The sequence below is a fragment of the Rattus rattus genome, chromosome 2 (genome assembly GCF_011064425.1).
Source record: "Rattus rattus isolate New Zealand chromosome 2, Rrattus_CSIRO_v1, whole genome shotgun sequence".
In the NCBI taxonomy this organism is placed as follows: Eukaryota; Metazoa; Chordata; class Mammalia; order Rodentia; family Muridae; genus Rattus; species Rattus rattus.
In genome coordinates, this window is record NC_046155.1 from 142,871,886 (window position 1) to 142,889,877 (window position 17,992).

At 42.4% G+C, this 17,992-nt stretch overlaps 1 protein-coding gene across 2 annotated transcripts in view; it reads right to left on the reverse strand.

Annotated features, from left to right (window-relative positions):
* Oca2 (OCA2 melanosomal transmembrane protein) overlaps window positions 1–17,992 on the reverse strand; it is a 292,950-nt gene that overhangs the window by 203,786 nt on the left and 71,172 nt on the right. For both annotated transcript variants that reach the window (XM_032896002.1, XM_032896003.1), the window contains 4 exons: window positions 7,773–7,844; window positions 5,532–5,597; window positions 2,861–2,917; window positions 654–778 (listed from right to left, as the gene is read on the reverse strand). In XM_032896002.1, coding sequence (XP_032751893.1) covers window positions 654–778; window positions 2,861–2,917; window positions 5,532–5,597; window positions 7,773–7,844 — 320 coding nt within the window. The remainder of the gene's footprint in view (window positions 1–653; window positions 779–2,860; window positions 2,918–5,531; window positions 5,598–7,772; window positions 7,845–17,992) is intronic.

The window sequence follows — 17,992 nt, forward strand, 5'->3', positions numbered from 1 at the left end:
GAGAGTGGTGGGCAATCAAAACCCACAGCAGTAACACTAAGCCTGCTGAGTTAGAGCCTTATCTGTTCTCCTTTTCAGAAGAAACTTCTAAACTCTCTCTCTCTCTCTCTCTCTCTCTCTGAATTATTCTCTCTCTCTCTCTCTCTCTCTCTTATTACCTTGAATTAACATTTCTTCCTTGCCTGTGGGTCTCTACCTTGGCTGCATGATGTTTGTCTTCGAATCTTTGGAAGTTCTATACCATGCTTTGCTGAACACTAAGCTCTAAGAATAGGTGGAAGATGGAAATGTGGGGATTCACGAACAAAACCTCTTGGCACCTTGTGATCTGCATAAATCTCTTGCCTATATTCCCTATGACAGTCTATGTCCTGGAAAGCAAGGCCCATGTCCTCCAGCTTCTCGTGGTATGTATTTGCCATGCTGTCACCTATGCGTGTCTGTATTCTGCAGCAACACAAGCCAGACCTGGCTAGGCTGGAGTTCAGTAAGCTGGACTCTAGGGGAGGGATGGATCCTATCCCTTGACTTTTTGTAGCTGTAAGAAGGCAACCTTGAAACCAGGTTCTGGTGGTACAACCAGAACACACATCTGCCCCAAACAAATACACATCTGTCCCGAATGAATTCAATGTTGGAAGTATTCTACACACCTTATGGTGACAGGGGTAAAAAGGAGCATCGTGGTGACATTGTCTAAGAAGGCAGAAAGGATAGCAGCCATGAGACAAAGCATGATTATCATGGCCCACACTCTTCCTCGAGAAAGCTGGTATGCCTAGGACACACAGGAAAGAACAAGCCGGAATCAGAACATTCGTACAATAAATGCGACGTTTTCACTGACGACTCCAAGATATGGAGACCAAAATACATTCTCATTCAGAATCGGCAGTTTTGTTGTGGAAATTGTTTTTAAAAAGAAATTTTCAATTCCAAAACTGAAGTGAAGGCCAGCACCAAGCCTCTGCGTGAGTAGAGTGTGCCAAGGTCTCCTCATCCACTAGGGCACAGCAAGAGCTCCCCTCATCCACTACGCATGGAAGGTTCAGTTCGAACCTTCAGACCTGTTGACAGATGGTCCAGGGTTCCGGTTAAAATGCAAAGTCCAGCCATGATGAGTTACCATTTCATTCATAAAGGTTTCCATTTTAAAAGATAAGAGGCAGCAGGGCTGGTGGTGTGTGTCAGTGATAGAGTGTTCGGTTAGCATACACAAGGTCTAGGGTTCAATCTCCAGCACCATCTAAACCAGTGTGGTGGCTCAGGTCTGTCATACCAGCAGTGGAAATTGGCTCTCCGTGGTAAAAGAGTGAGTCTGATGCCAGGCTGTGTTAAACGAAACCCTGTTTTAAAAGCCAAAGCGAGGTAGGGGTGAAAGAGACCAAGCATGGGAGAAGATTGGGCGAAAGGGGATCCTCCTCGACTAATGTAAAGCTAGTACATTATGGAAATTAGTACAGATGTGTCAAAGAACTAAAAGGATAGCCACAGGCAGCAAACGTATATGGTGAAGGGATGAAGACCTGCACCATGTGTTTTGGAGAACTCTTCCAAGATAAGGAACCAACATGAGTGTTTGTCAGCAGATGAATGAAGACCACATGTTCATAAACATGAAATACTATTCACCCGTGCAATCCTCACATTTTCAGCAATGATTTAACATAATATAATAATAGCTGGAGCATTATTTTAAATGTAATAAGCCAGGCATACACATACAAATGCATATGATTTCATTTCTATGTGGAATTCAAGAAAACTGACTGCAGAGAAGCAGGGAGTTGGGTAGGAGAGAATACAGGCTCTGATCAAATGGTGAAAGGCTCAGTAAGAAGGTATGGACATAGAGAACTTCTGCACAGGCAGGGTGACTAGTGCATATTTCAAAATAACTTAAAAAGTAAATTTTAAGCTGGGTGTAGTGACTCACATCTTTAATCCCTATACTTAGGCAAATCTCTGAGCGTTGAGGCCAGCCTGGTTTACATAGTAAGTTCCAGGACAGTCAGAGCTATGTAGAGAAACTCCACTTCAAAAACAAAAACAAAGAAAGTAAATTTCAAATATGCTATCATAAGAAAAAAATCATTGTAAGGATATGCTAGTTGGCTTGATTTAAACATGACACTCTGTATGCATATACATTGAAACATCATATTATATTTTCCAAACATATGATTACAGTTGTCAACCAAATAATAATTTTTAAAAAATAAGACCTTTAAGGAGCTAACATGTTAGAACAGTGATGAAACATGTACGGGGCATATGCAAGGCCCTTTGTTCAACCCCAGCATAGTAAATGAGTATTATCCATACAAGATTAAGACAACAACAAAAAAACAAAACGAATTTTCCAAAATTTAAAAATGAGGACTACAGAGGTCTAGAAAGTAAACATTGAAACTATGTCTCCAAAAGGCAATGCAGTCAGAGGCTGATGACTTGACATATTCAGACTTTTAAATGCACAGCAGGGTTTGATGTGTAGCCCTAGCCAGCTAATTCCAAAGCCATTACACAAAATGGTTAGGGGGAGAATTTTTTGCCCTGAGTTTCCCCTTCATTTTCTTATGGAAAAGACAAAGTATGGTTTCACATCATACTTAGCACAGCAATTATGCCCAGGCTTCCTAAAGCCATTTTTTTTCTGAAGTCATTTTAAAAGGAAGATGGAATTTTAAATATTTTAATTTGCTCAATATATATTAGGATAATAAGTAGTATTATTCAATTAATTAAAATTATTAATTATTGATCACATTTGTAGTTATATCGCTTTGATTATATATGAATATATTCACATTTGTTTATTTATTTAGTGTATGGCCAGCGAGTGGAACACCATACCTACCTTTACAGCACAGTAATCAAAAAATCCTGTTTCTGAAAATACAGCTACCAATATCATCTATATGGGGAAAAAAGTAGACAAGAAAAATTTTTAGCAAAATACCACATTGGAATGATGTCAAAGTGATCCATCCTAAGTTTGGGCATCCTGATCACTGAGCGTCCAAAGCTCGGCTCTGTCTTGCTGGATGTCCAGCACTTCAGTTATCCACATATGAACTCCGAGTAGAACCTCTTACAGATGGTTTCGTGTGCATATTTCTATTCAGGGCATTGTCCTAGGATGTGTTACCAGCCCACCTAACCCTGACAACAAATATCAAAAGCCATCTTCATTCTGTTTTATAGACCAAAGAGGCCAATGGCTTGATCAGTCTTGAAGCTAGAAGCAGGGAAAGCCATGGCCCAGAAGTGGCCATTGTACCCAACTGCCCCCATAAGCAGCACTTAGACAATGAATAGCTTTAAAGTTGCGTCAAATTTTGCTTTCTAAAATTATTGAACTGATTTTTTTTCTTACAACTTTGAATACCTTAGACAAGCTAGACCACTGGTACTGAAACAAGTACCCTGCAATCCTGTGTGCACCAAGAGTGCTTACCTATGTTTCTACTGATGACAAAAGCCACCCCATAGACTAACAGAAATAGCACCCTGTTTATTCTGTGTTTAATTCACCAGAAATTCCAGCAAGTCTGGACTTGCTAGGAGGTTTCCTACTGGCCAAGAAGTGGAATAGCATTCAATTTCTTCATTTCTTTTTTTAAGCTTGCAGATATCCTATATAGCTCCCTTTTAATTCAAATGCTCAAACCCTATCTTCTTCCCAGGGCCAACACAGAGACTGGATCCTCCATGGAGTTTAAGATCAGGCACAGTCCTGTCTTTTTTACCCTTCACCCACATTGCTACATGTTGAATTTAGAATGGGTAGGTGCAGGGTCAAGTCTTCAATAATGACAAAAGCTGCACTTGACTTACCACTCTACACTTCAAGTTTCTCTCTTTACCTCTGGGTGTCCTTTATTTTGTGAAGTCACTGAGAGGGTTTGATGAAATTATATGAAGTAGTCGGATTGTATAAAAATTATATAAAGTAGTTGTGTTGGTGAGCCTAATACACTTCAAATAAACTACCCAAAACACAAATACCCCCAAATCTGTTTTAACTCAGCCCTACCCTTGTCTAGAGCAACTTCCTAACTCGGCAGGCTCCTGTGGGGCTGTTTGTAGCATGTAGTACAGCATGTGAACATAAGTAGACACATGTGGGTGGCAGCTTGTGTGGCCTTCTCTTGTTATGGGGAGCCATTCTGTCATTGTCTGATAGAACAGGAATTTGGGCGAGCAGTCTTAGGAAATGTCAGGTAAAGGAAGACCCACTCCATGCACTACCATTAGAGAATCAAAGGCATAGATGATCTAAGTGGCTGCTGGAGGAATTTTAATTGAAAAAAAGAAACATCAGACCATCTTATAGGCTGAATTCTGTCCCTCCTCCTCAAAATTTGAACTCCTAAGTTCCAGTGCCTAAAAACGTGACTGCAACCAGAGACAGGACTTACAATAAAATCATTAGGGTAGAACTTAATTGAATTTGACAGCTGACTTTATAATGAGACCGTCATGGTGGACCTTAATTAAATATGACAGCTGGACTGATTAGGCGATGGAACTTGGATGCAGCCAAGGAGGAGTCTCAGTAGAGGTCAGCCTTGCTGATACATCGATCTCAGACATCAGCCTCTTTGACTGTGAGAGATGGGTTTTCATTCATCAGACCACTATATATATATAGCAGTTCTAGCAAACTACTACACCATTTGCTGCTTAACTTTTTTAACAATAGTATGTTATAGACATCTAATATGATTCCCTTCTTCTATTCAGATGACCAAGCCCTACACATTCTCAGCACCCCACGCTATTGTCAGCTCCTCCCTGAAACCTGAGTTCAGAGCTCTATTCTACCTTCCCAGCTCTTCATCCTTTTGAAGCCTAGGGCTGACTCCAGCAAAATAATGAGGCTGCCTGGTAACTGGCATTCTACTCAGTGAGCATCCTGGTGCAGTGCAGAGGAAGCATGCAGACCTTGTCTAGAGAATGACCCAAGAACATATGTTTATTCCCGCTTTGGTCCAGAGCCTTGCCAAACCTCATTTTGTTTTAGCTTAGCTGAGTTACACATCATGTCCTACACTAATCCTCAGTGAGTTTATCTTTCCTTCTACAAACTGACCTGTTCCTCACAGCTTACCAATACGATAAACTGACAAGCACTGAACTTACTTACTTACTATTACTTAAGGACATTTTTCTTTATATAATTAAAAATTACTTTCCCAATCACTGAAATTGTTCCATGGTCCATGTATTTGAAGTATGTCTATTTTTTATCTTAAGGGTAATAACTCAAATAAATTGCTAACTTTTGGAAATAATGATGCCACTTCATTGTTCAAAAGCCTTAGAGATGAAGTCTTAAGTTAACAAACCAGCACCGCCATTCCCTCATCCCTGGGAAAAATGAGCTAGACCTGCACTAACACTTCTCAATCAAGCCTAACTGTCAAGAGATTAGGCCATCTTGACTATAATGATAGGATCAGCAACCGTGGAGTAGCAAAGGACCCAGACTTGGAGCCATATCCTGCTGGGAAGACTGTAATTACCATGCCAAACAGCAGGGCCAGAGTCTCAAAATCAATCCACTCCACCACGTGGGTCAGGCTGGGTCTCTGTAATCAAAGCACAAATTTGCCAATTAATCCTGTGTAGCATCCTACGAAGCAAAGCTCTAAAAATGGGCTGCCCTAACTGCAAGCACACACATTGGACCAAAGTTGGAAATGTTGCATCCACTTGCCTTTGAAATTGAATTACTTCACACTGCTGAACAACACTCATGACCCAGTGCATCTGCCACATCCAAAGTATTCATCAGAAAAAAAAAAGGAAGGGGAAGGGGATGTAATCCTGGAAGCTCAAGGAAGAATTCTTGCCTGGGTTGCTGGTTTCGTCTTCCTCGGTGGGATGGTTATGATTGACAGCTGTGTATCCTACTCTCCAAGTACCACTAGAACAAAATATGAAGTGAAGGACTGCCAGAACCTAGTCTACCTGGGAAAGGGCAGTTCACTGAGTGCCCAGGGGCTTCTTGATGCATGTGCCTGCTATATGCTGTCAGAGCAATTTTCCAAATGAAGCATCATCTGAACCACACTCGTGAGAACAAGTGAACTCAGAGACTTGGAGGCTATTAGCATGTTAGCGTTCCTTCTAGGCTATGCCCAGTGGTTACCTAGCAATAGCCAGGTAGGCCTGACTTGTTATAAAAAGAACTATTGGCTTCTCTTTTCTCTTTCTGATCCCTCTCTCTCTCTCCCTCCCTCCTCCATCCCTTTTTCTCTCCTTGCCCCACACCATGTGTTCCCAGTCATCCTGTTCTTTCTCTCTCTTCTCTCTCTGTCCTCTGATCCCTCTCTTTCTCTGCTTCTACTCTGTTCTCAGCCTCCCCTTCCCATGCCCTAAATAAACTCTGTCCTATACTAGACCTGTAGTATGGCTGGTACCTCAAGAGGGGAGGGATGCCTCAACATGGATCCACTGAGGCACCCCTCCTGCCACACCATATCACTCAGTACAAAACATTAGTTTTACAAAACACATCAGAGACAATCTCTCTCCAGCCCAGAATGCACCCCACATCCACAGACTGCAGCCAGCATGAATAGTCCCCACTTCCCCAGGCAAGCAGAGTCACCGTCCCTAAGTCAGTTCCTTCAAGTCCACACAACCAATACCATCCCTGCATGTTCTAGTTTGACCATTAGTGCTGCCTGGCGAAACTGCCTCAGAACTCAGGACACAGAAAGTGTGTATTGACATGAGTGCTCCATGTACTGTTGTATACCACAACAATGAAAAATGAAAAAGATATCAAGGGGCTTGATATCTTGGCAGCCCATAGAGACCCACAACCACCAGCAGCCTAGATTCTGGAATCTTAGCCTGTAAGAAAAGATTGCTCGCTGAGGAAAGCCCTTGTCAGGTTTCCTCTAAAATGGACCTCCTCGTCTTATACAACTCAGCTATTATGGAAAACAACAGTTGAGGGCTGGGCTATCACTCAAGAGTACTTGCCTGCCATGCATGAGGCCATTCTACTACATAAATCAAAAGGTTTCTTATCCCGAAATTTTAGAATTTGAGAATATTTAACCTTTCAGGTTAGCACTTGTTTATAGCAAACCCAGGCAACAAGAAGTTCACATTCTTTACAACTGCTTTCAGACTAGTTCTACAGTGACATTTCAAGTTAAGAAAATACGTGACAAATAACTAACTCAGCACACTTCCCTATATAGGTATTTAAATGAGTTATATGGGGAGGTGAATGACCTGTCAATGGATTTTAAGAGGAAAAAATATCCACCAAATTCTAAAGCTGCTTTCAAATCCAGTTGTGTGTGGCCAGCTTTGGGAGGGCTCTGAGTAGAGTGACAGCAATACCCTCCAACAACTCTCTCTCTCTCTCCATTTCCTAAGAGTACTCAGGCTCCCCCTTTCCCCTCATGTATTCCATATGTCCTTATTAAGTGGATCCCATTACTTACATATAGGCACTTCCAGGGCCTACAATGCCACAGAACAAAGCCTCCTTCCTGATTAGTCTACTTTCATGGTTCCACACTGGGTAAATGCATGCCTAAGGAGGCTTTCTCCAGCCCAAATGGAGACTATCACTACATAGATGAGTGAGTGTGTGTTTATATCCAGTGACAACTTTCTTAAACCAAGTTTGTCAGTTCATGCCTCTATGAATCATGGGCAAAGCACATAGAAACATCACTTATAACAATTTGAAACACCATATCTAGTGGCAAGCCAGTAAATCAAACATAGCAACTTACATCTCCAACCACAGCCAATGCTGCTAGTGCTGCAAGAGCTCCCAACATGGCTGCCAGGGTTCTGTGAACAATCTGTAAAGGAAGACACAGAAAGTGTGTATTGACATGTGAGTGTTCCATGTACTGTTGTATACCACAACAATGAAAAATGAAAAAGATATCAAGGGGCTTGATATCTTGGCAGCCTATAGAGACCCACAACTACAAGCAGCCTAGTTGCTGGGAAGTTGCTTTCATCTCCAGAACGACTGTGAAAATATGCTCAAGAAAGTCCACATAAAGCATCATTAATTATTTACCATGTTCTCTTTAGGCAACAGGACCTTTAGTTTGAGGACATAAATCAGCCCTTTTCAATTACTAAGACTACTTCTAAGTCAGCACACAGACAACTCCCTTACCTAACTGAGACTTCAGCGTATAACTGAATCACAAAAGAATCCTCCCCTATTTCGTTATAATCCAGTCGCGACAAGGAATTTCTAATGCCAAATACGTTGGAAAATCTGATCCTGCATACACTGACACTGAGAATGCAAAATGGTAGAGAACCTGCTGAAAAGAGTTTCTGAAAAAGTTAAACATAAGTTTGCCATATAATTTAACAATTCTACCAGGAGTCCGCTAAACACAAATGAAAACATGTACACATAAAAACATGAATGTTCGGAACATTTATTCAAAATAGGCCGAACCTGGAAATTTCCATTTGTCCATTTGTACACTAGATTCCAAGTTCATTTTCAAGTAATTTTATATCTACTTTTTAGAAAATATTCAATGTTCAGATTTTTAAGAGTTAGTATACTTGTTTTATTATTTTCATTCATCATCGTCATCATAGTCGTCGTCATCATCATCATCATCATCATCATCACCTTGGTTTGGATTTTTCAAGACAGGGTTTCTCTGTGTAGCCCTGACTGACCTGAAACTCACTTTGTAGATCAGGCTGGCCTCTACCTCAAAGCTCCACCTGCTTCTGTCTCTTGAGTACACTACGCGTACCTGGCACTATATTTGTTTTAAATATAAGTACCTAAAACTTAACACATTGCTACTAACTTGTAACAATCCCTTTCATTGGCATTCCACTTTTGAGTTTCATCTGATCATACATATTAACACTTCTTCCTTCTTCTGTGATGCTTAAACCCTAGGCAGTGGGCTGGGCAAAATTCCTCCTGAGCTTTCAAACTGTGAGAATGAGCCTGAAGTCGAGTGAGGTCATCAGGAGAATGAGATGAGTAGCTTTAGGGAAGGGAGTCCGAGCTGGGGGAGTTTAGGGTAAGGGAGAAGACGAAAAAGCCACCGAACCCAGTCACTATTGGTGATGGAAGTGCCTGATATGAATGCCTCCTGAGACGCTCTGTCAGAGCCCTACCAATACAGATGTGGATACTTGCAGCCAACCATCAGACTGAGCACAGGAACTCCAATGGAGGACTTAGGGGAGGGACTGAAGGAGCTGAAGGGGTTTGCAAACACACAGGAAGAACAACAATATCAACCAACCAGACTCCTCAGAGCTCCCAGGGATTAAACCACCAACCAAAGAGTACACATGGAGGGACCCAGGGCTCCAGCTACATATGTAGCAGAGGATGGCCTTATCTGGCATCAGTGGGAGGGGAGGCACTTGATCCTGTGGAGGCTAGATGTGTAGGGGAATGCTAGAGCAGTGAGGCAGGAGTGGGTGGGTGGGGGAGCACTCTCATAGAAACAGGGAGGAGGAGGGCTGGGATAGGGTTCAGAGGGGAAACAAGGAAGGAGGGGAACATTTGAAAATAAATAAATAAAAATTAAGAAATTATACACACACAACACACACACACACACACACACACACACACACACACATGGACCCCCAAGATTTCTCAGAAACTGTAAACCAAAGCATACATGTGGTTAAAAAAAGGGGGGAGGGGCCAGGATGCTAGCATAGTACAACAGACACCTGTGAACCTGTGATACTGAAGGGCGTGGGGGCCAGCATGCACTTTGGTGTGCTAATAACTAGCAGCACAGGTAGACATAGATTCCTTCTGCCTATTGGAATTTGTGGAAATGGAGTTTCCCTTTGACCTGACCAATCTAAATCTGTGTTCCCAGCTCATATGTACTCTAATTTGGTTCCAGAATAAGCTATATTTTTACTCTCTTCAATGTGAGAGCTATGAGATTTGTTTGTTTGTTTTTACATGGACAGTTATGGTATCATAACAACAGGGCTCCTAGAATGAGCCACTTTTCACAGGAGAAATCATTTGCATGGGAGCCAGAAGCCTGCAAGGAAGGGCCCATGAAGTCCAAGCTAGCAGGTGTCATGGGCTCCAGAGGATTGGTTACAAGTTTACAAGGTCCTTCCAGGGGGCTCTGGGCCTCCCTGGGTTTGCTCACCTGCCCACTTGTTAATTCTGATCTGGCTAATTAAGGATCCTAATTTGGTAGCTCCCCTTTTGATCTACTTCCAAGAATTTGGTTAAGGTCTCTAGTTTGGTTGCTCTGAAACATTTTGGTCTAGACACTTGCTTCTGTCTGGGTTCTGTTTTGGTCTCTGGGGTTAAATCAGGACTGATAGAGACAACATGAAGAATAGAGAAGGAGGGAAAGTGATCTCAACAGCAGCAGAGACTGTTAATCAGCCATGAAGAGCAGAGGTCTCTCAAGGAGTGGAAACTGGAACAGTGTAGGGAGCTTGGGAGGGGCTTTCCCATTAATTTATTTATACATTTACATTCCAATCGCAGCCCCCTCTCCCAATCCCCAACTCACATGGCCCCTCTCCCTCACCCCTCCCTTCCTTTCTCCTCTGAGAAAGGGAGGTCCCCTGCCCCCGCCCCATGTAACAATTCACTCTAGCACCTCAAGTCAGTGCTTGGCTAGGTACATCCCCTCCCACTGAGGTCAGACAAGGCTAGGAGAACAAGATCCACAGGCAGGCTAAGATACCCATGCCAATTGTTGAGGGACCCACATCACGGCCAAACTGCACTTCTGCTATGCTTGTGGGATTGGGGGTTTAGGTCTAGCCCATATATGCTTTTTGGTTGGTGGTTCAGTCTTTGGGAGCCCCCAAGAGTCCAGGTTAGTTAACTCTGTTGATCTTCTTGTGGGGTCCCTATCCCCTCCTGGTTCCTCAATCCTTCCCCCAACTCCTTTACAGACTTCCCGAGCTCTGTCTAATGTCTGGCTATGGTGCTCTGCATCTCTTCTGGTCAGCTGCTAGGCTAAGCCTCTCAGAGGACAGTTATGCTAGGCTCCTGTCTGTGAATCCGGGCTGACAGATACAAACACGCTGAAGCCCCAAGGTAGTTGAAGGAGGAAGGCAGGCCTGCAATGTGTCCCTATTGATCCTCTGAGGACAGATCATCATAGTCCCCCTCAAATTGGCAGGAGTTGTTACTGCCTTAGGACATAAATGAATGCAGTAGCTTTGAGTTTTCGCCTTCTGCACATTTGTTCCCCTGCAATCTCAAAGTGGCAAATAGCAATGGAGATCGGTATGTTGACCTCATCAGAATCTTTCAGCTTCTAATTTCCTGCAGCAGCTATCAGAGGGTCAACTTTCCTGTCTGGAGTTTCTCAGCTCATCTGAGGCTTTAGGGGTCATTAACCCTTCATTTGGGGTGGTTTTTGCCTTCAGAAGTATTTGGCATTGGTCATCTGGCACTCCTTGAATGCCTAATTTTGTGGTTTTCTGCTGCTTCTCCCAGATCTTACCAGGCTCTTAGCTCTGATTCTCTCTCTCTCTCTCTCTCTCTCTCTCTCTCACACACACACACACACACACACACACACACACACACACACTGAAAACCTTCCCTTATCCACAACATGGAATGATTATGTCAGTGGTTTCCTTACAGTATCCCTTCACATACAATGATGATAAAGACCCCAAAGACAAGAGACATTTGTTCCCTTGATCCAAAGGGGTAGAAGTGTCAAAGGGAACACTCCACAATGTGCAAGGGTCTTACAGGGAAGCTCAGAAAACACCCTGCTCCTGGGTAAGAAAATAATCTACTGGCTCTCCTGGGAAGACATTCATTGGGGATTGGCCACCCAGTATCTGGAGTACCCTTGTGTTTCTGTAAACATGAAAGAAAACTCTGAGACCCAATGAGAGAAGATGGAGGCACTGGGCAAAGTCCTTCCAAAAAGCAGTACATGGTCCTTATTCAAAACATACCTTTCCTAGCTACCACAGATGGCACTTTTCTCAGCAGAGAGAAGAAAGTGAGGACGGACACACACACACACACACACACAGAGAGAGAGAGAGAGAGAGAGAGAGAGAGAGAGAGAGAGAGAGAGAGAATGATTCCAAAAAAAAGAGTGTTTAAAGATAAGCCAACATCCGGAACTTGGGGTATGAGTATTTTAGCTTGTGAGTATTTAGAAGAACAAGAGACCTAACTAAGGATAGCCTGGCTTTAGGGTTCCCTAAGTGGGGAATTTTACTAACTCTGAATTGGTTTCTCTTTCATGTTTAACTAGGTCCTAGGCAGTTAAATTTTTAAAGATTACAGGTGGGCAGCCTTCTTAATTAAAATGAAAAATGATCTGATTTTTAAAATTAATTAAAATGGTAATTTGTAATAAGAGGTCTACAAAAACTACATGCGAGTTAAAATGAGATACTAAAAATAAGAAATTGATTTTTTTAATTTTATAATTTATATCAAAACTAAAGACAACTTCTAAAACTAGCACCCTATTTGGTGGAACATAGTTCAAGCATAGAGTTGTGTGAGGAGAATTCTGAGTGCTTATGAGAACACTCCAGAAAGCAAGGCAACAGTCTTGAGACCTCAGTCTCTTCAAAACACAAAATTGGTCTCAGAATGTGTTTTTGTGCCCCTCTCATGTGTAGTAGATTTACTTCAAATTATTCTACCATCTTTAAAATTCTATTACATGGGCTGGAGAGATGGCTCAGCCGTTAAGAACAGTGGCTCTTCCAGAGGTCCTGAGTTCAAGTCCCAGCAACCACATGGTGACTCACAACCATCTGTAATGGGATCTGAAGCCCTCTTCTGGTTGTTTAAAACTTTAAAATTATATTATATGAAAGAATTGTTTTGAAATAAATTTCTTTAAGATTCACTATCCATAAATGCTTGATTTGCATACCTATATATGCAGTTATATTCATAAAGTATGACAATTCCTTTCATGAAAACAGATTGTAAGTGGGAAAAAGTTTAAGAAATTCAGATCTAAGTAGCAACTTAAAGGTCCACGTTATACGATCTGGTATGTAAATAGATGCCACACACTGGCTACTGTAACAACATACGCTTATACCAATACAAGAGCAAATAACAGGGAAGACAAGAAGAGGAAAGCGAATAGTATCAAATACAGATCAAGTTGATTATCTCGAATTACAGTAGTGCTTAAAACCTAAACCTCACTCTCACTTGGAATCAGTTATTTTCTGGCCTCTGCCTCACCCTACCTTCAGACACCCCGACTAAGAAATAATCACCCAAACTTAGGGATCCTCTGTGATCTCTGGCCTTGGAACTGCTTTGTGGAGCTGCAGGAACCTTCCAATGTCAGGACTTGTGCTAAACAGATAGAGCATGATGGATACCCCAACAATCCTGAATCTTTTAACTTGTTGGCAGTTTTAACCTAGCACTGGGTTCCATGAGTGGTACTGGAGAATCACAGATATAAAATGTCTCCCATATTCAAGTGTGTCTTCCCTCTACTAGAGGACATATGTTCCACAATGTTCCTGGAATCCTAGCTGCTAGCTAAAATCACCTTAAAAGACACAACAGGAAGCTAGGTATGGTGCTCATACTTGTAATATCAGCCCTTGGATGGCTAAGGTGGGAGATTTTCAGTACATTCCTGGCATCCTTATCTACACAGTGAGTCCCAGACATTCTGGTCTACACAGTCAGTCCCAGACATCCTTGGTCTACACAGTGAATTCCAAATATCCTGATCTACATAATGAATATTGGCCATCCTGAGTTAAACAATGAAACATTTTCTCATCCTCTCTTCCAAAAGATGGGATCATTAGATGAAAGAAGGGAGAATTGCATGTCCTTATGGTGAAATAAATCAGAGGACTCCTTCCGCTGAAACACTGGTCAGAACATAAGCATTATTTGAGATTGATAAATACTATTAAGTGTTAAATGGTGTTAAGATTATTAGTTTGTGTTATGCTTTAGTCAAGTCTTTATTATATACATCTTTTTAATGTTTTTTGCAAATAATTACAAACGTCAAAAATGGCGATTGGCAAGCCTTACCCTTGTACCTGACAATCTTGAGTGCAGAATTGTCAACCTAGCAGCCACTTTACTGGCAACTGGCTACACTGTCAACAGGGCAGCCAGCTTTTCTATAAACTTTGTAAGTACTCTGAGGACATGTTAGCAGTCGCAGAGGACCCATTAGTACCACAACTGGAGATACATTTTCCTTGTAAACATTCCAGACAAATTGGTTCTACTAAAACTTGAGATGTGAAGACAGGGGGATCAGGAGTTCAAGGTAATCTTCAGTTACAAAGTGAGTTAAAGGGCAGCCTGGACTCCATGAGACCTTACCTCAAAAAGAAAGAAAGAGGAATGAAGAGATCACTCAAGAGTTAAGAATAATGGCTGCTCTTTCACAGGTCCTGAGTTCAATTCCCAGTACCAACATGGTGGCTCACAACGATCTAGAACCATAGTCTCAAGGGATGAGATGGCCTTTTCTGGTGTGCAGTTAAATGTACATACAGACAAAATATCCATATACATAAAATAAATAAATCTTTAAAAAGAAGGAGGAGGAGGAAGAAGAGGAGGAGGAGGAGGAGGAGGAGGAGGAGGAGGAGAAAAGGAAAGGAGGGGGCTCTAAATATGAGCAGCCTTGATGAATTCTAAACGATCCTGTTTACCCTGCTCTGAGGCTGATACACACACAGACATTCATCTACATAAATGTCTTCTGTGATTGATGCAAACACTTTTGTCATATCCTCTCTCTGGCTGCCTCACTCAATTTTCAAGGAAGACCCTCTTGCCTTGTATACCTAGAGTTGCAACACTAGGCTAAATGAAAGCTTTCTCCCAAATGGTGTTTTTATAACTGTGTTTGATTTTTATCATTAGCAGAGCAGGCTGAGCTAGGGACATGAAGAGACAGATGTAGCAGCAACCATAAAGGTGGTGGCCATGGTAGAAGTGGTAATGGTGACTAGAGTGTGGCTGAAGGCCAGAGAGCAGCCATTATGGAAACAAGGAACGGAAGCATGGTGGGGGGTGGACAGGGACTGATAGAGTCAGAGCAATAGTAAGAGGAGGAAGAACAATGAAGCTAAAGGAGGAAAGAAAGCTGTGAAGAGACAGAGAAGAGGTGTGACCAAGCATGAAGAGCTAAAGGCTAGAGAACGGTACTTGTCAGGGGATGAGAGTCCTGACAGTGCAAGGCCAGAAAGTTGTAACACTGGCTATCCAAGGCTCTACCATTGCTTGCTGTAGAACTGAGGGTCCCAGAATCCAAGTCTCATTTGAGACCAATACTGGTTGCTTGCTGCTGTATGCTGCTGACCCTGGCTCCTGTTGAAAGCTGAGGACTGCAATAGCTGTAAAGGTCCAGGAATGCTAGGGACTATAGCCTCAGCACTAAACCTCCACGTATCTCACTCAAAGCCGGAAACATCTCCTAAAGACTTGAATTGTTATCTGACGCCTTTAGTTGATGAGAGCCAAACCAAACCAAAGCTATCTCAGAGACCTCAATGAAAAGACAAAAAGAGCCTAGTTCTGTGTCCTTGCCCAAAAGGAAACTTAGCAAGAGCCAGTCTGGAACTGGGGCTAGGACCTCAAAGATATTAAGGTTTATGTGAATTTATCTTTTCCCCCTGAAGAGACTAGAGTTATCAGTCCCAAAGCCATGTGCTCAATCTCTGATGCCCAGAAGATATTCTGTATTCTCTTTAAGCAACATTAGTTGACTCAATTTGTGCTGGCTTGATCCCATTTCTCCCATTAAACTGTATATAAGATGCTATGCTTCTTAATAAACTTACTTGGTATCAGTTATAGCTTATGCAAGACCTGTAAGTCCCAAACTTTCCTATCTTCTTATATTCTCTTCTCTTGGTCATCATCCCCTTAGGACCCAGTCTCTAAAGAACAACCCACTGGTCCAGGCCTTAGATATTAAAGCTGCAAGCCTGATCTATTAGTACAGTCCCTGGGCTTGGGCATCCAAAAACCTTTCTCAGCATTGGAAGAGCATCGCCTCACCTACAATGATGTATACCCTAGTGCAAAAGGACCCTAAACAGTTGGATCGTAATAACAGTGCTTTTCTGAGAGCTACAGGTCTCATGTGTAGTACCCAAAGGCATACGATATCAGCTATGCTGAAGCCATAAATATAGCCCCGACAAATGCTGAGGGTGGATAGAGTTGGAGGTGCCATGAATCTACCATCATGTCTCCATAGCATTGTCCTTTATGTGAGAACAGCTCTGCAGACTTAAAACCCTGCAACCCTGCATCTCATGCAAAGCAGAGCCTAGAAAGTTACAGAAAAGTCAATAGTAAGCCATTGAGAGACACTGGTTAATATACTAAAACATGAAGTGGTCCAAAGCAGAGTACTGCAGAGGTTTTAAAAATCAATATGTGGCAAAGGCCTTAAGGCAGAACTGAAGACCTCAAACAGCTAATAGATGAAATAAGGAGACGATAATATGGCTTCTGCATTATAAAGACAGGACTCACCTGCTACATTAAAGAGGGCATGTGTGTCTATGGGCAATTGGACCATACACACAAGTTCATGTAGGAACACAGAACTGTGATGCTCTAAGAGTGAATTCTGAAAAACTGGACTGTGGGGTATTGAGTATAGGGGCTTTAAAATGGAGGAAGGAGGGATTGGGGTAGTGTCTGGAATGTGGGATTCTGCCTAATGGAGACCATGAAGCTGAATGACTAGGGCTCAGTTCTGGAATATGGGACACTGGGTGATGATAGGGTTTGGCTGCTGGAACATGGACCTGTGAGGGGCTGTGGCTGACACTGCTGAACATGATTGAGACCAGTGCTATAACATGGAGCTGTGAGAAATAGTAGTGGTTCTAGAAAGTAGAGCTATGAGAGATACTAGTGGGTTCTAGAACTTGGAGCTATGATGGATACTCGTAGATTCTAGAACACAGAGCTGTCAGGGGTATGAGTGGGTGCTAGAACATGGAGCTGTAAAGGCTAGAAGGAAGGTTCCAGAACCTGTAAATGGCTTGGCAGTTTCTATAACAGTCGCATCTGAGGTGTGACCTGGCCTCTTCTCTCCAAAGTACTTGTACTAGGTTGCAGCCACATGGACTCCCCAGTCCTCTGTCACTTCTAGAGGCTGTTTTTCTGTCCTGATGTGCTTGTTGATCTCTCTCTCTCTCTCTCTCTTGTGTTTTATCTGATATGTCTCATAACAAAACTCCTCACACACTGTATGATCAATAGAGAATACATATTCAAAAATTCAAATATTTTCTTTTTAGGTTCTGCCTTACAAATTCTAGGTTAATTCTCTTGCCTGCCTATATTTTCTAGAATAATAGATCCTCGAGTTTCTATGCACTGCAAGAAATGATCTGCTGCAGTTGTTGAACAAGCAGAGCCTCTCAGCTGTGGTTTCAGAATGTAAACAGTGAAGCCATGTAGACAAGGTCACACAATTATAAACTGTATAGAGGAGCATGCTCCCTGGCCACACTGCAGGCTTTCACTAACTAACCCTGCATGACCTGAAAGGAGAAATAGCCTAGATCATTTTTTTAAATGTTCCTGAATCTTTCAGTCCTAACTTCCTGAGTTACAAAGTCCTATTATATATCATAAAGGTCTCAATGATCAAAATGTGAATGCTTCACTCCTTCTTTAAAAGGGGAACAAGAATACCCCTGGCAGGGAAGAGAGAGGCAAAGATTAAAACAGAGACTGAAGGAACACCCATTCAGAGCCTGCCCCATGTGGCCCATACATATACAGCCACCCAATTAGACAAGATGGATGAAGCAAAAAAGTGCAGACCGACAGGAGCGGATGTAGATCTCTCCTGAGAGACACAGCCAGAATACAGCAAAATACAGAGGCGAATGCCAGCAGCAAACCACTGAACTGAGAATAGGACCCCCGTTGAAGGAATCTTAGAAAGAACTGGAAGAGCTTGAAGGGGCTCGAGACCCC